The sequence below is a fragment of the Salvia miltiorrhiza genome, chromosome 7, assembly GCF_028751815.1.
Source record: "Salvia miltiorrhiza cultivar Shanhuang (shh) chromosome 7, IMPLAD_Smil_shh, whole genome shotgun sequence".
NCBI lineage: Eukaryota > Viridiplantae > Streptophyta > Magnoliopsida > Lamiales > Lamiaceae > Salvia > Salvia miltiorrhiza.
Window position 1 is genome coordinate 19,567,921 of NC_080393.1, and position 19,340 is coordinate 19,587,260.

The 19,340-nt window shown below is 34.6% G+C and overlaps 1 protein-coding gene across 1 annotated transcript; it reads left to right on the top strand.

Moving 5' to 3' along the window:
• The first annotated feature begins 14,865 nt into the window (after positions 1-14,865).
• On the top strand, positions 14,866-18,894 carry LOC130993227 (zinc finger CCCH domain-containing protein 17-like). Its single transcript, XM_057918038.1, has 3 exons — positions 14,866-15,269; positions 16,115-16,225; positions 16,743-18,894. Exons 1-3 carry the CDS (start codon positions 15,135-15,137, stop codon positions 18,549-18,551), a joined length of 2,055 nt encoding a protein of 684 aa, XP_057774021.1. The 5' UTR covers positions 14,866-15,134; the 3' UTR covers positions 18,552-18,894.
• Positions 18,895-19,340: the final 446 nt, after the last annotated feature.

Below are 19,340 nucleotides of genomic sequence, written 5' to 3' on the forward strand. Positions count from 1 at the left end.
AAACTAGTACGTTCTCCCGTGCGATGCACGGGGTCATGAAAACTTCTTAAATTTAACTGATCATTTCATGATCAGTTAGATTTTTTTTTTTGGAGGGAAATGATCAGTTAGATTAATAAATATTGTAAGAATAGTTTTTGTTGATTAAATTATTTAAATTGTTTTGAGTAATGTATTATACCAATATCTATTTTAAATATTTTTACTTGGAAAATGTATGTTAACACTATTTTCATAAGATATGAATAGATGAAAATATTACTTTAATTCATATTTCTTGTTAATGTGATGCATGGTATGGTCATAGTATAATAAAATAGTGACAAATAAATCACAAAAATTAAAATGTGTAGTAGTAAAATATTATTGATTTTGAGATACTCCATTTTATATAACATTCATATTGGTAAAATTATAGAAAAATGACTTAATCAATTTTGTTCATTTTCCATTAGTTCAAAAAAAGGAAAATGCTTATTTATTTGTATCATAAAAGAGCATAAATATTGTTTAAAAACATGTATTTCCAAGATTACTATCATTTCATAAATTTTCATGCACCCATCGTTTCTTAAATCAATATTCACATCAAGTATTTTTACACAAATATTAATGAAGCAAGAAAAGTTTCATTCCTCAATTCCAAGCATAAATATGATTCTCATGAGAATGTAAAAGACTGTTTATTTGTTCTTACAGAAATGATAATCTCAATTCAAGATTTTTTTTTTCAAATTTCACCACCGTTTTTGAAACTTCTCTAGAAAAGAGATTTCTAAGTTGAATCATATAGGAACGTATATGCCATATCGATCGATATATCATATTATTTTTCTTCTTATTAAATTGGCAAAATTGTTAAAAATACCTTTGTTCCTTACGAACCAAATTAAAGACGATATGATACAGAGAATGTAAGAAAAGGGAAAGAAAGAAACAAAGATAAAATTGAAAAAAAAAAATCAAGAAACTACCTCAACAAAAACATAAGTAAACTTCTAGACTATGAAAGAACATATCATAAAAAGGCAACCGAGTAACATATACACATCAAGAATATGAGATTGGACTTAAGTATTACATTCATGTTAATTTGCACCTGTGAAGCTTCAAAATGGTGATCAGTGCTTCTCAGTACCTTACTCGTTTCATGTCAAGATTCAAGATCAATCGAAATTACTTTTAAATAAATTGAAGTTTACCAATCATCATCATACAAGCATATTATTTACATATATTGCGCATTTTAAAGTAAGCAACCAAGATAGAGAACCAACATTATGAGATCATTTGGTAATTCAATGAGAACATAAGTGTTGCCCCCTCTTATATGTGCGAGTGTTACCTCACGGTTTATGTTAGTTCTAGATTGATCACAAATGTAGTTTTAAAATGAATCACCATTCAAATCCCGAATGTAAACTGTCGGGAGCTTACCTTCATCTTATTGCATTTGGTGACGTCATTGAAAACTTGAAGCTTGTCAATAGGCAACTCTGTTTTTCTGTCATATCGTTGGTGGAAATAGATTCTTCTCAAACTAAATTTCTTATGTGTACATTTCAAACATTTTGTTGTCTGACAAATAGCATTCAAGACAGTAGTATTTTGTGATTCTAACTTTGAATAATTACATAGGTAGTAATAAAGCATACCTGGGGAAAAGGCAGACTTGATTAGATCACCACACCAACAATATGACCACTTCATCGGAATATAGAGATCCATATTTTACTTGTGTCCCTCCTCATTATATATGCATATTTGCTGTGTGTTTTAAGCACTCCCACAAATACTACCAGAACACCAAGAAAAGAATCAAATGGCTTTCTCTTCGCTTTTGATTCACCTCCTATTACCCATGATTTTGAGTGTGTCTTATGAAATTCCTTATGCAGTTTACACAGATTGGGAGTGGACGTGTATATGAGAGGGAGAGAGACAGAAAATGCTACTCTGTAACAAAGTTATAAGAAATAATGTGTTGAACGTGGGTTTGAGGCTTTGAGCCATTGGTGGAGCTACAACGTGATCAATAAACTGTTTTTTCAAATATAACTATCAATTTTGGCTGGAAAAGAAAACTGCTAAAAACTGTGTTTTAATATAATATATAGATTTAGGATCTCACTGGTGTGCTCCAATCACCAATCAAATGGGCTCAAAAACATGGTCTGCCTGGAGTACTTTCCCTATATATATATATATTATTTTTTTTTCTTCACCTATATATATATATATATATATATATATATATATTTTTTTTTTTTGCATGTGGAGTCAAGAACTTGAACAAAATATTGTACTCCCTCCGTCCCGCTATTCAAGTCCCATTTTCCTTTTTGGGTTGTCCCACCGATAATGTCCCGTTTCCTAAAAAGGAAATAATTAGGGGATGCTTAACATTGTGAGATCACTAATTATTCACCGCTCTTTCTCTCGTCTCTCTCTTTCTCTCGTCTCTCTCTCTGCGCCTGAGTCTCCACCGCCGTCGTCTGCTCGTCGCCGGAGGAAGCCTTCTCCTCCACCTTCACCGCCCTTCGCCCTTCGCCCTCACCTGCCGCCCCCGCCGGATCTGTCCTTCGCCCCCGCCGGATCTGTCAAGGGAGGAAGCCACACTTCGCCCTTCGCCCTCACCTGCCGCCCCCGCCGGATCTGTCCTTCGCCCTTCGCCGGATCTGTCTTCGCCCTCCTCCCTCTGATCTCCTCCGCCTCCGCCTCTCACCTCTGATCTCCCCTAACCCTCTGCAAAACTCAGGTCTCTAAACCCTTTCAAGGCGAGGATGTTGCAGGTGAGGGCAATTGGGACAGATCTGGTGAGGTAAGGGCGGCCATGTAGGTTGGGGACGTCGGCGGCGAGATTCGAGATCAATTCGTCGAACTTGCTCCTTGCCGACTGCAAATTTCATTAATTTCTTGCAAATTTCTTCTCGCTTTTCTTGTTGTGGTTCGCCCAATTCATGTTTTAATTGCTTGAAAATTTGTTGCTTTTCTGTTGTTGCTCATCGCCTATTTCTTGATTTGGGTGAAATGCTACTGAGGGAAGAGATTTCATTTTTCATTTTCATTGGAAGAGATCGCCCCTCTGTTGTTAGACGATTCCTCAGATTTCATAATGGAAGAGATTTCATTTTCATTTTCATTTTCATTTTTTGCTATGTGTCTTCAATTTCAGATTTCAATTTCAGAAGTGTATTAGGCAGTTTTAGCTGTATTACAGATTATTTCAGATTATTAATTTATTACAGATTTCGAATTTTAGTGATCATTTAATTTAATTACAGATTATTAAAAATAAAATTAATAAAAAAAATTAAGTCTTTTTGATATTAATAAAATAGAAATAATTACTTCTTCCTTAATCACAAATTAAATCATGTGGACCACACTCATTATTCATCTAATTTGCTTCTTCTTAATCTCCGTGCCGAAAAGTTATGGGACTTGAATAGCGGGACGGAGGGAGTATTTATTTAACTTGGTCAACATTTGAGATTTAAGTGTTATTTAAAAATTTGTTAATTTTGCACTATGTGTAATTACATTTACACACACATATATATAGGGGTAATATATAGATTTGGCCACTTTTATTTAGCAAACTTAAAATTTGGCCTATGAAATGAAAACTTAAAAAAATAGTCAGTTTTTGAGCAAAAAGACACCCTTTCGGCCTTTTCCCCTAAAAATTAAAAATTCGTTGTACTCTCTCTCTCTCTCTCGTCCTGGCCGCCCGTCCGCTGCCACTCAATCTCTGGTAATCGTTGTGGCAGCGCCGCACAGCCACCACCACCGCGACACCTCTTTCTATCTCTCTCTCTCTCTTTCTCTCGATTCTGACTTGGAGACGTCGGATTCAACTTGTGGAAAGCGCAGCCACAGTTGCAGTGGTAGGGGCGGCTGAGTTGGTGTTGTTGCACGCCATAGCTGAAATTCGCGACGAAGAATTTTGATTCAGAGGAATTGAATTGATTGTTGTATTTGCTGGTGGATTGAATGCTGAAAAAATATTCTGGTAGACAGAATGTTGGTGTATTTGTTTTGTGTTAGTTTGGTATATTAGTTGGGGATAATTCTGCTCATACTAGGGCTACGATGTTACTGTACGAGCATATTAGATGGGGATAATTGTAATTTATGGTTTAAAATTAATATTCTTGAATTAACAATCAGATCTATGAATTCACAACTTAATGTTTTTGAATTCACGACCACATTTATGAATTTACAACTTAATATTTTAGAATTCACAACCAGATCTATGAATTTACAACTAAAACTCGAATTCACAACTAAAATAAATTCTGGTTGTGAATTCGACTGGTTGTGAATTCACAACCAAAAAATTATGGTTGTGAATTCACAACAACAAAAAATTGGTTGTGAATTCCACTGGTTGTGAAATGCACAAATTTTTTAAAGGGTGGTCTTTAAAGGGTAAAATGGTAAGTATGACCATTTTTTAAAGTTTTTATCGTAGTGGACAATTTTTAAATTTACTAAAAGAAATAGGCTATTTTCAAAATCCACTCACATATATATATATACTAGTGTGTAACCCGTCGAAATTCGACGGGGAGCCACTTTATGTTGTAATTATTATTGTACATTTTTTTTATTACAACATATAAATAATTTTTATATAAATTATTTAAAATTTTAATTTTATTTTATCAAAATAAATTGCTAGTATAGATCAAGCCTTTTGGCTAGTTATAGTTCTTATTGAGAGTTAAAATAGATTTGTCTTTTTATACATTATTTGATGAAATTTCATAAAAAGTTGATGTAAGCTTGACGATTTTAAAAAATAATAAGAAAAAGATTTAGGTCTATTTGACATGATATATGATGAAGAATTGACGCATCGTATTTTTTTGTTAATTATATATAAAAAAAATTACTAATTTTCAGGAGTGTAATTTTTATAAATTGATAGACAAAATTTAAGACCATGTCTTATATATGAATATCATCTCATCGGAACCTTACAAAACTTTTGAACATCATCTTATCTGTAGCTTGAAATATCACATTAAACTTTGTACATTGAACTTCTAATCATTATCTTTTTTGAAGCTTGTTATATGAGATTTGGCTTATGGGTATCATCTCATCTTATTCTTGAAAAGATAAAACTTAACTCGTAAGCAACATCTCATTTGGAGCTCATAAGACCATAGCTGATTTGTGAGCATCATCTCGTGCGAAGTTTGAAAGACTATAACTAACTTGTGAGCATCTTTTTGTGTGGAACTTGAAAGACCATAACTGATTTGTGAACATCATCTCGTCTATATAGTTTGATGGACAGAGCTTAGTTCTAAGCATTACTCACTTGGAGCTTGAAAGGCTGGAGCTGAGTGCTAACCATTATCTTATTTAAAGCTTCAAAGGCCGAAATTAAGTTGTGAACATCATTTTGTTTGGAACTTGACAAACTATATCTAACTTGTGAGCATCATATTGTTAGAAGCCAAAATACTTGTAAGACTATAACTGACTTGTAAGCATCATCTCGTGTAGAACTTGAAAGACTATATAATTGACTTGTAAGCATCATCTCGTTCATAGTTTGATATAGATTGATGCTGAGTTCTAAGCATCAGTCATTTGGAGCTTGAAGGACCGCAGATGAGTACTAAGAATTATCTTATTTGAATCTTAAAGGACCAAAATTTAGTTATAAACATCATCTCGTTTGGAGTTTGACAAAACACTTATAACTTATGAGCATTATATTGTTTGGAGCCAAAATTGAGTTTTGAGTATATCTCAAATGAAGCTTGATAGACCATCTCTGATTTTTTAACATTATCTTTCAACTGGAGTTTGAAAGATCAAAAGTGAATTTTAAGAATCATCTTGTTTAGAGCTATACAAAAACATATACCAAGCGAAAATGCTTATAAATAAATTAATCAATTTGTATTATCACTAATTTAGTACAATTGACAATTTTCTACGTTGAATAAATAAAAAACTTATGCAGACATATCAAGATAAATTAGTTTTAAATATATTAAGCCAAAATTTACTATATTTTAGTTTATTTATATAAATGTTAGTGATTAGAAAATCATCTTATGTTTAACACACAATTATAATTTTCAGCTTTTTCAATGTTAATATTGTTGTAAACTCGTCATTTTTTAAAATTGAATTAGATAACTAAAAATTTAGAGTTTTCACATCTACGCCAAACTACATTTTCCTTAAACATATATCAAATAATTGAATTTTTCAATCCGATTATTAATTAATCCAATCAAACTAAGTAGCATATTTAGTTTTTAAAAATTCAATAGTAATAATGTACTATAGTTGGTTGATTTAATATTATAGGAAATAACAAAGCTAAATTATTTGATCTTTTTTAAATATAACTATTTAACAAATATAAATAACATATGAAAAATGCAATGTATTACGTCATTATTTTAATATATCAACTCACATTTTTCATTAAATATAATTATAGCCAAAGTAATATTAGATAAATTGAATTAATTTTTAATATGAATATAACTATTTATTTGGCAAACTGAAAGTTAATTGACGAAATTAAATTGGCGTTGCAAATATATAAAAGATGAGATACCACATACAAATATTATATAGGTTGTAGTCAATATGAACTTGCGAATAAATAGGTACCAATGTCATAAGACATGTGGAGTATCTTAATATATACTTTTTCTACAAAGATTCTACATTTTCTAAAATGTAATAAAAAAAAGTGTCATGAAAATCATTATGAAATTCAAATTGCATAATTTTATTTTTATAAATATGTTTTTATATAGATTTTACACTTTTTAAAATATCATAACGCTAAATATTGAATTATAGAATTAATAAAAATATAAATAATGTAAGAAAAATCAAATTTATTAATTCATTATTTTAATACGTGGACTCACATTATTGACTAAATTTTATTATTGATCAAAATAATGTTAGATAAATTAAATTATTTTTTAATAAAAAAATATAACTACCTATTTGGTCAACTAAAAGTTAATTGACCAAATTAAATTGATGGGGCAAATATATACATAATGAAATACTACACAAGTATTTATATAGTATGTGATCAAGATGGAGTTTGATTAAAAATCAATGTGGGATAACTTGTGAAAAAAAATGAGAATAAAGATAATAGATAATTTTTGAAATGGTGATATTCTAGATATGCCACATAGTAAACCATTTTCCTATTATAAAGAAGATTCTCACATTAATATTATATTAAACTTTATCATGGAAAAATTTGAATTACTACAAAATATAAATTTTTATATGCACCAAGTTAATTAAAATTGTATGTTTGGTATATAACTATGACTTTCATTATAACACATCCATAACATAAAATATGAGAAAATAAATTAAATTGTTGCAAGATATGAAATGACACATTTAAAATATAACATAGTAAGAAAATAATTGCAAAAATAGTAATAATGAAAATACATCATAATTAAATTATAATTTTTTTATTTAAACCTATCAAAAATTTAGATCCCATGTCAAATTTTGAGTAGACCTAATCATTTCGATAACGTAATCAAAAGAACAATAAGATTAAACTTCCATTTCACAAGAGAATATATAAAGGATGAGATACTACACACAAGTATTTATATAGGCTTTAGTTAAGATGGAGTTTGATTAAAAATCAATGTGGGATAAGAGATGTGACTTGCGAAAAAAATGAGAATAAAGGAGATTAGAAAGTTTTCAAAATGATTGAACTATAGAATACTACATACACATTTTCATAGTTCAATTTTATAGAATAATAGTCATCATCTTAATTGATTGAACCATGATTGAGGATGAATATATTCTCTTGTGAAATCGAAGTTTAATGTTATTGTTCTTTTGATTAAGTTATATCTAAATGATTAGGTCTACTAAATTTTTGACGCGGGGCCTAATATTCTTGATGAATAAAAATAAAAATTATAAATTTAATTGTGACGTATTTTCATTATTACTATTTTTGTAATTATTTTCTTACTATATAGATTTTAAATGTGTCATTTAGATCCCATGTCAAACTTTGAGTAGACCTAATCATTTAGATAACGTAATCAAAAGAACAATAAGATTAAACTTCCATTCCACAAGAGAATATATAAAGGATGAGATACTAAACACAAGTATTTATATAGGCTTTAGTTAAGATGGAGTTTGATTAAAAATCAATGTGGGATAAGAGATGCGACTTGCGAAAAAAATGAGAATAAAGGAGATTAGAAAGTTTTCAAAATGATTGAACTATAGAATACTACATACACATTTTCATAGTTCAATTTTATAGAATAATAGTCATCATCTTAATTGATTGAACCATGATTGAGGATGAATATATTCTCTTGTAAAATCGAAATTTAATGTTATTGTTCTTTTGATTAAGTTATATTTAAATGATTAGGTCTACTATAATTTTGAATCGGGGCCTAATTTTCTTGATGAATAAAAATAAAAAATTATAAATTTAATTGTGGCGTATTTTCATTATTACTATTTTTGTAATTATTTTCTTACTATATAGATTTTAAATGTTTCATTTGAAGCCTATTATATTCATATCTTGCAGGAATTTAATTTATTTTCTCATATTTAATTTTATGTTATGGATGTATTATAATGAAAATTATAGTTATATACCAAACATACAATTTTAATTCACTTGGTGGATACAAAAATTTATATTTTGTAGTAATTCAAATTTTCCCATGATAAAGTTAAATATAATATCAATGTGGGAATAATGAATGATTAATGTAAGAATGTGAATGACCTTTTATTTAGGTAATGAATTGCTAAAGTTTGATATGTTTTCAATGTGGGATAAATGAATTAAGATAGCAAAGAATAGTGAATGGAGAAGATGCCACCTAGGATTGAGGATGAATGTGGTGTGTCTAATATGTATTGCTTTATAGAATTTATAGATATATATATATATATATATATATATATATATATATATATATATAATTAGCTCTTAAATTCTTAGTAATAAAACTAATGTACATTTTAGACGAATGGCTAGTTCGTGCTATCACCACATAAAAAAAAGTATAGTCCTTTTATTTTCTTTTTCTTTTTTAAATTTACATTTTAAACAAATTACTTCGAATTGTTTTTTCTATCATATTATTTAAAATAGTAGAAAATATATTTAAGAGAGATAATAAAGAACTTTAAAACGTGAACATAATATATCGGGGAAGAAAATAAAATATGATGAATTAAATTAAATTTGAGAAATCAAAAAAGTTTTAGGCCTATAACTTTGGTCATTTTACAAATGTAGGACACATTTTTTTCAAGTTTGCAATTTCAGGATAATTATTTTTTCGGGCTCAATTTGTCCTATTTATACCAAATTCTTAAAAAATTGTCATGCGATTGAGAAGTTCAAAACAATTATCCTACATTTACGAAACAACCAAAATTACAGGCATAAAAAACTTTGGGGCTCAATTCTGAGTCTTATATTTTGCCTTTGCCCTGTGTTTAGATATAGCTTTTGAGGACCTTGTTTGCAAGTGTATGAGAAACTGTGCATTGTTGAATGTGTGAAATAAAAATTGAGGCAGCCGGAGTTTTTTCCAATTGTTATTTTTACTTAAGTTTTTTTTTTCCCCCTCTCTCTATATAGAATTTTTCTGTGATTTTTAATCTTATGGTATTGTGTTTATCTATTAATGTTTATTTTGAAAAGTTTGGATTGTTATTGTGACAGATAATTAATTAGTGTAATAAATTATATTTATAAATTCAAGCAGGTTCAATTAATTAGTATTATTCGAATTTGTGATAAGAATAAATAGTAAAAATAGTTGGGAAAAGGTGCAGATTGGCCCCCGAAGTAGTAGCCCCTATAGCGTATAACCCCTCTTACTCACTGTGTGTGCAACTAAACCCCTGAACTCCAAGAAAAGGGTGCAAATTCCCCCCTCTGACTAACGACTGTTAACGACGTTAGGTCAGAGGGGGGAATTTGCACCATTTTCTCGGAGTTCAGGGGTTTAGTTGCACACACAGTGACTAAGGGGGGTTTTACGCTACAGGGGCTACTACTTCAGGGGCTAATCTGCACATTTTTCCTTTTTTTTTTTTTAATTATCTCTCATCTCTTTTTTCTCTCAAAAAGTCACGCACAAAAAAACAGGGAGCCCTCATCCTCCAAAATCTGATCGCCGCCGCCGCTGATTCAAGCTCCGACGAGGCCAGGCGAGGCTGGCCGAGGGCGCCGCCCCTTTCCCTCTTTCCTGGGCCTTAAACCCGGAGCTCTCTCGGCTGCACACGCTCAATGTCAAGGGCGAGCCCTAATAATTCCCCCATTTTTCGTCCGAAATTGCCGCCGCGATATCCGGCAAACCGGCCACCTACCGCCAACGACACCCACCGCATGCTCTCTATCTCAATCTGTGACAGATCGCGAGCCCTAGCTTTTCTCGATGAGGAGTCGCATCTTTCTCTCAAATACGGCGAAATCGTCGCCACCGCTGCTAAAAGGCCGGCAAGCAGCCAATCCATGGCTCCAGTGCAGCCGCACCCGGCCAGAGAGCCGCCTCCTGCTCGATTCTCCTCTGAAGAGGATGAAGGATTGAACCTTAGCACCGGCCTGCCTCCACCGCTCGAATTTCGAACAAAGAGCGCCGTGCACGCTCCCCATCACCACCGGCTGCTCTCTCTCAAACTTGCGGTTGTCCTATGTGCTTTGCTTCAACAAAAGACAGCGCGAAGGTCGCCCCCAAATCACGCCGCAGAAGCAAGCCAGTCTCCTCGAAGCTTCGCGAGTTTGTGATGTTTGGCAAGGCGTCGGTGCCATCGCCAAATTTGACGCCTCTCACAATGTAACGATCATAACCTCCTTATTTTCGCTATTTCTATATAATGTCGATTTGATTGGAATTGGAATTGGATTAATCGTTTGTGTTGCTGATAAAAGATGATCCAACAACTTGGTGATTCAACCACCGTTAGCGGCGGTGCAATGGCCGAGAGAGAAAGAAGGCTGAGTGAGAGAGATGAGAGTTAATTAAAATAGGGAAAATGTGCAGATTAGCCCCTGAAGTAGTAGCCCCTATAGCGTAATACCTCCCTTAGTCACTGTGTGTGCAACTAAACCCCTGAACTCCGAGAAAATGGTGCAAATTCCCCCCTCTGACCTAACGTCGTTAACAGCCGTTAGTAAGATGGGGGAATTTGCACCCTTTTCTCGGAGTTCAGGGGTTTAGTTGCACACACAGTGAGTAAGAGGGGTTATACGCTATAGAGGCTACTACTTCGGGGGCCAATTTGCACCTTTTCCCAAAATAGTTTTTAATTGGATTTCAGACGAGTATGGATATATACGTTCAAAACGGGTTTGGGTAGTTAAATGATCTTAGTCTGATTATTTTGATTCATTGATTGAATTGTTAGGAAACTTTACAAATTAGAGATTGTAGATAAAGTGGAATTTCACATATTTTTAAACTTATATTATTTCATCCGTCTTCAAAAAACATGTGATACTTCTGGTGGCACGTGTTTTAAGAAATATTAGGTGAATGTGTGTGAGTAAAAAATGGGTCTCACTTTGTAAGTGGAGTGATGTTCAAAAATGAGGAATGTGTTTTTGGGAGAAGTCTCAAAATGAAAAATTGTATATGTTTTTCGCATATGGAATGAGTATTTATTATTAAAGTCTATTTTGTAATGTTCGGATTTTATTGAGACATATAGTCAATTATTATAGCAACTTATTTTTCTAAATTCAAATGAGTTTGGATAGTCAGTACGTTACTATACGATTTTGAGATTAGAAGGGCAATTAATGAGTTATTATACTTTGCAGTGTTATTAATGCTTACTCTGTAATATTCGAGTATTATTGATACAAATAACAAGCAACTTATAATTAATTATTTATATATTTTATAAATTTAAATGAGTTCGGATATTTAGTGGATTTTACTACTATACGAGTTTGTGACATAGTTGATAATAAAATTATTTTTTAAAACAAGTTAAAACATGTACGTGTATATAGATTCTAAACTATTTCTAACATTAATTGACATGCCTATATGATTTTTTATTTAATTTCGGGTTAATTGCCTGTAAATTCATGTTTTCTCGGAATTGGTTTTTGCTCCTAATTTAAAAAATCTACTTTTAAATAAATAACCTTTTTTTTCGGTGACCGATTTTTTCTTACGCCGGCGCCGAAAATGACACGGTGGCAGCCGGAATTGACACGTTGACAGCCGAAATTGATACATAGACATATTTTTGACATGTGGAAAAAAAATTCAAAAAAAAGTAAGTAAAAATAAACCCACATCATCATCTTCCCCAACCTCCCCCACTCCCAAACCCTAATTTTCCCTCCCCCACCCGCCACTGCCGCTAGCCGGCGCCACACGCCGGCGCCCGTCCCCCTGCCACTGTTGCCTGCGAGCGAGGATTCCGGCGGCTCACAACACAAATCCCCCAACCACAACAAGAAGAAGAGTGCTACACAATCTCAAACCTAAAAGACTACTGCACTATTTCAAATCTAAAGGAAGTGCACGCCAAGATTCTCCATTGATCAGCAATTCCTACAACATATTGTTCATTTCTTCACCGAGAGGCTCAAGGATCTGGAGGAGGAATACATTTATGAAGTAGACAATATGCCTGAACACGACGACGGCCAATCTATTTCCTCAACAATTGGGACCAAGTCTAAGTTGATTGGATTATCAGATCAATTCCAACAACTCAAAAAGGATAATATAGTAGATTATGCAAAGTTCAATTTCTTCGCACTTTCTGGAACTGCAAGTGTCGGGAAGCCAAATTCCCCCAATAGTTCATACTAATTATATGTTGGTGCGGTTTTTGAAGGAGATATCGGCGGCGGCGGGGAGTTGCCGGAATCCTCGCTCGTAGTCGGCGGTGGCAGGGGGCGCTGGCGTGTGGTGGCGGCAAGCGGCGGCGGGTGGGGGAGGGGAAATTAGGGTTTGAGATTGGGGAGATTGGGGAAGATGATGATGTGAGTTTTTTTTTTCTTTAATTTTTTTTCCACATGTCAATTTCGGTTGCGCCACCGTGTCATTTCCGGTGCCGACATAAGAAAAAATCGATCACCGGACAAATTTGAGACAAAAACAAAAGGTTATGGATTTAAAAGTCGATTATTCAATTTGGGAGCAAAAACCAATTTCGAAAAAACGTTATGGATTTACAGGCAACTACCCCTTTAATTTTTTATCTTTTGTTAGGTGTTTTATTTATTATTAATGTTTACTTTGTGATGTTCGAATCGTTAGTGTTATTAATGCTTACTTTTTAATGTTCGAATATTATTGATGTAAACAATTAATTATTGTAACAATTATATTTAATTATTTAGATACTATTATCACCATAACATAATATCAAATACGATACTAATACTATCTTATATGGTAAAAGATATTGTTGTTGCTACTCGTGCTGCTCATCCGCCTGATTTTATTACGGTTCATTGGTGGCATCTGGCTTCCTCGTGGATTAAAGTTAACACTGATGGGTCTGCTATGGGCGCTCCTGGTAACATTGCCGCGAGAGGGGTTTTCCGTGGTTATTTTAGCTGGGTTCGTGGTTGTTTTCACTATAAGGGTGGTGCTGGTTTTGCGTTTGAGGCTGAGCTTTTGGCGGTGTTTAAGGCTATTCTTATTACTCATGACCGGGGTTGGCATTACTGGTGGACTGAATTGGACTCTATGTATATTGTTTATCTGTTAAAGGAAGGGTCTAGGGCTGTTCCTTGGCGTTTCATTGCTATTTGGAATAATATTCTTCCTCTTTTCCATCTTCATATTTCTCATATTTATCATGAGGGGAATAAAGTTGCTGCATGGCTAATTATGAGGGTTGGTGGCCCTATGCTAATGAGGAGATCAAAGTGGTTGTGCTGCTTGACATGGCTACTCATAGTCATATTAGAATTCGTTGATGAAAAGTCTTTGGAGGTTGTGGTGTTGGAACGTCTCATTTGGCTTTTTACAGTTTTCTGGTGCTAGAAGCTGAGCCTTATGAGGACGGGTTCCGTTGGTTACGTCGTGACTTCCTTTTGCCAGCGACATGAGTTTTCTAGTAAGGTTTTTTACCTTTTCTTTTCCTCTGTTGTTTCCTTCGTTGATGATGGTGGGTACGTTGATTCTTGGCTTTGGTCGTGCTGCTGGTTTGCTGTGGTTTTGGGGTGCTTGGATGGTGGTGCTGGGGATATGGAGTTGTTGGAGGTGGATGGGTGTCGATTTAGCCTTCGGGTGCAGCTTGGCCCGGAGTCGCGGTTTGGCTGCTTCGCGGTTGTGTTGGATGTTGGGGTTTGGTTGTTTTCAGGTCATGGCTTGAGTTTGATTACGTCTTTGGTGGATTTGGTCACTCTAGTCGTTTTTCTGTCTATAGTACTTAGTTTTTGTTTATTTTTTGTTTTATTTCGGTACTTGTTGCGTTGCGTCGCTTGTTTTGAGATTAGAGTCGAGACTACTACAGGGCGATGGTTAGGCCGGAGTTCTGGAAGTAGTCTCACTTCCGCTCTTCTCCTTTTTTGGTTTGTTTTTGTTTGTAGACGAGTACTCTTTTTCCTCTTTAAGGTTTTGCCTATTGGGTTTTTCTTAATGAGGTGTTAACAAGGCTCGATCCTTAGTCTACTTTTCAGTGCTTTAAAGGGTTCTTAGGTTTTTTCTTTTTCTTTTTTCAATAAAGTCGTAATTTAGTAATGGTAAAAGATATATAAGGCAAAATATTTAAATAATTACCAATATAACGCATAAAATAAAATTTGATTGAAAATACTAGTTTGAATAAAAAATAGTCCAACCTTGATCAATCATCGCCTTCAAATCCCAAACCCCAAATTAAAAAAATGGAAAAGAAGAAGGGGAGAAAGGGGATCTCCATCTCCCCTACACAACACGCTCTCTCTCCTCTCTCTCTCATCATAGTCCATTATCGTTCCCATTAGGGTGGCTGTATGTATCTGTTGCAGCTTTAAAAGAAGAAGATAGCGACCCTGCATGAGATTATCCGCCTCAACAATTAAACCCTAGATCCCTCTCTCTCTCTCTCTTCCTCCCTTTTCTTGGTTAATAATGATTACTGGGGAGCTTGAGGGTGGGAGACTGGCGGGAGCTGCCGCACCTCAACCTCCTTCTGCCGAAGAAGAAGCGCTCAAGAAGAACACCGATTGTGTTTACTTTCTCGCTTCTCCTTTAACCTGCAAAAAGGTTTCTTGTCAAAAAATTCATTTTCACTTTTCATTGCTTTTTTGTCATGTTTTGTTTATGATATGATATGTACTCTTCTGCCTAAATAGCGTTCTTTGGTTTCCACACGTGGCATGATCGAGTGATAAAATTTCTTGTAATATTCGTGTTGAAGCCTTTTTTTGAATTTAAAGCGTCAATTTGATGTTTTCTTTCTGGCGTGTGAAGGCTTAAATTGTTACTGGTGGTGCAAACAGCTTTAGAGATTAGAGTTTTGTTTATTCTTGGCTTATTTGTTGCTGGAGGTCCTTGCAAGATAGAGTTAGCCTGGATAAACCCTACCTTTTGAATTGATATTTTATTTTTTTCTTTTGCTTTTATCCTTTTGATTTTTATCTTGAAAGAGTGTGGATGGAAAGGTATCTACTACAATCTATTAGGAAAGGTTAGGACCCTGAATTGGTATAAATTGCTGATAATCTATCAACCGTTTCATGTTTTGTTCCATTTGTTGTATTAGCTGTTTCAACCGTTTATTCTGATTGTAAGTTGAGGGATTGCTTCTTAGCATTGTTTATGCTGTTTATTGATACAAATCATTAGAGAAATTAGTTTCTTCCATCCTTCTACGATTTTTTTTTTATGCTGAAGCAACAATTGTACTTGATTTATAACTCTATCCCGATTGATTCAGTTTGTTTAATCAGTTCCGAGCATCCCGAATTAGGTAACTGAATTGGTTGAATTTTAATTGGTGCCTTCAAGTGCACTGCAGCTTCTAGACATGTATTAGTTTTGTATCATCATGCATTTTTATTTGTCATGTCCCTTTTCAAAAATGCTTATACCTAGTTTTATTTCTTCAGGGAAGTGAGTGTGAGTACCGACACAGTGACTTTGCCAGGGTAAATCCAAGGGACTGTTGGTTCTGGTTAAATGGCAACTGCTTGAATCCAAAGTGCGGATTTCGACATCCGGTTAGTCATTTACATTTCTTGATTGTAAATATCATTTACTCCCTCAATCCAATAGGCCATACTTTCTTATTTGGACGTCTCTATTCAATAGGCCACTTCCTAAAATGGAAAATTAATATATAACAAACACCCTCACTCAACTCATAATTTACACCAAATGCCATTGTCACTCACAAATATTCGTTTCACTTAAAAATGTATATCTCCATTCTCTCTCCTACTTTGTAGACAAATATACCCTAAAAAAGATATTTTCTCTCTCCTATTTTATTATAAACTATTAGTTTCTTAACGTCCGTGCCCAGGTCTTATGGCCTATTGAAATGGGCCGGAGGGAGTATTAATCAGCATCAAGTGAGCTGATTGAGATCTTTGTCATGGATATGATATATTTTTCATAAATAAAGTAGTTGATATGATATATGTACAGATGGGATTCTAACTCCAAAATAAGCACTTCGTGATTAGGTTGACATGGTTTCTTTTCTAAAACTATTTCTAAACTTTTGTTCTTCAGCCACTTGATGGGTTAATTGGGACGCAACTACCGACACCCACAGGGTCTGCTCAACCTCTACTGCAGACAGTTGCAATGACTCCGGTGCAGGTCGGGGATGCAAATAGCATACAAGGGGTGCCCTGTAAATTTTTCCAAAGTGGGTTATGTCTAAAAGGTGATTGGTGTTCCTTTACTCACGTACCAAATTCCATGAGAAATAAAGCATCAGTGGTGCCCGTAACAGCATCTGCGACTGAACCTTCAAATCTCAGTAAGGTTGACATCTCTATGCTGGGAAAGAAGATTCCCCCACCAACAAATAAGGGCAAACCAATCAAGGGTCCTGTAGATCAACAAGTAGCAGAAATTGTAGTGAAACCTGGTGTTCATATAAATGAACTTTCTAGAAACAAGAGGATACCTGACACATCATGCATCAATGAGCTTCTAGACTATAGCCATCCTGTTTCTAATGGAGACATGGTCAATCGGTTCATCAGTGTTAAACAGCCTCACCAGGTGGATGACCCTGGGATGATCGATAATAAGAATGTAGGAGATGTTTCAAGGGAACCCTCTCCTGGGTTTGACGTTCTTGTTGACGATGAGGGGAGGAATTCTGATTTTTATCACAGCGAAAACCCATATGGAATGTCAAGGGAATACGAGGGCCGGAATGAATATGATATTGATAATTTGACTGATTACAATATGGTTGCTGAAGCTGATAATGATAGGTATAGGTATCTACATGGGTATGACTCGCAAGGGTACCCCAACGGTAACTATGGTTTGGAGCGGGACAGAGCTTCTTCTGAGAGGATGTCAGGTCACAGGAGGCCTTATGCTAGGGCTGAATTAGATTTACGAGATCGTTTGACAAGGAACAAGCAGCCTCGTGTTTTGAGGTCTACAATTCGTCATGAGCAGGTTCATGACAAGCATGCCGGTTATCATAGCCACGAGGATCTGTGGAGGCATGAACGATATGCTCCCCAGCATGAAAATTCTCTTAGCAATCGCCTTCAAGGAAGAATAAGGCTTCCGCGAAGATCATCATCTCCAATTGATAGGAAAATGATTAGACGAGCTGACAATGGTAGACTGTCTTCTGTTAGGACACGTCTGCCCTCCATCCAGGGACGTATCCAAGACAGAATTAAAGGAAGGATAGAAGGCGCTTCTACTAATGGATTGAAGAATTATAGAGGTCCCCACTTTAGAAGAGACACATCTAGTGACGATAATGATGATTTTGCTGGCCCAAAAAGTCTAGCAGAGTTGAAAAACAGAAAAAATGCTGAACCTAGTGGACACCACGTGATGGGTCAAGAGCAACTTGGTAAGAGAAAATATGTGGTGCCTGATGCCCTTCAACAAAATGGGAGTCTTGTTTCTTTTGATGGGCCAAAGCCTCTAGAGGAGATTTTAAAACGGAAGAGAGGCGAAGCAATTGGAACTGTCAAGCACGGGAATTCTTCTGCAGGTGAAGATGTTATTGAAGATAAGAATCAAAAGGAAGGTAAGTGTGAGCCGGTTTCTTCTCTCTTGGCATCGATGGAAACGACTGGAGCAGAGGAGAGCAGTTACAACGATTCACAACCTGTTGCCAGCAAACTAGAAGCTAATACTGGTATAATTGCTGAGAGCCGGGTGGATGAAGCGTCAGAAGCATATGAACAGAGAGAGGAGTTTACTTCTGAGCTACATGGTGGGGCAGATTTTGATAGATATGGTGGTGATGATGGAGATGGTGAAGAAGAATACCTTGATGGTGATGGCGATGATGACGAATTTGCAAAGAAGCTTGGTGTTATCTACTCCTGAAAGGAAAAAGGAGAAAAATTGATGCTCTGACATTTGCTGATGATTCAGGTGTTTTTGGTTTTCTTTTTGTTTGGGCTTGAAGGGGTTGTAATTTTGGGGTAAGAAGTAGAGAGATGGTTGCCCCTTTTGTGTATTAGTGTCAGTGGGAGTTTTTATTGCTTTGCAACTCCTGACAGGGTAGATTTTTTGTGCTACTCATTTTTTTTGTTTTACTCAGTCATTAACAGCTACTAGCTAGAGAATTTTTCAATTTTGCTGCTGTGCCTTCCTTACTTGTATCTTATTTTCTCTATAACTTCTTTTTTTGTTTTGTTATTAGATTAAAATTTTTCCCGTTGCTAAATTTTAGAATTATTAGTTACTGAAAAAATTTCCAACTTAGTTTATCTTGTAAATTTAAAAATGTGATGGTTTTTTAGCTTTTAAAACTAAAAAAAAGAGAGCTAAGAAAAGTTGATATTAAGGTGGGCAGAATGTAAGAAAAGGTAATAGTGGCAAGAAATAAGAGTAGAAATATGGGAAAAAACTTGAATTTTTATTTCACATTCAACGATGCACAATTTCTCATAAACCTAGATTACAAAATTTCATACAAAAAATATGACACTACAAACAAGGTCCTCAAAAGCGCAAATTAAGGCAAATATAAGACTCAGAATTTGACATTTACCGCTAAAGTGAATTATGAGAAAATCCAAAATCCTAGCTGATATTACTCTCTCCCGCTTTGGATCATACCTCGTACTGCTGAGGAGGCCTTGTGCCATACCAGCCGGGCTCTGCAAAAGA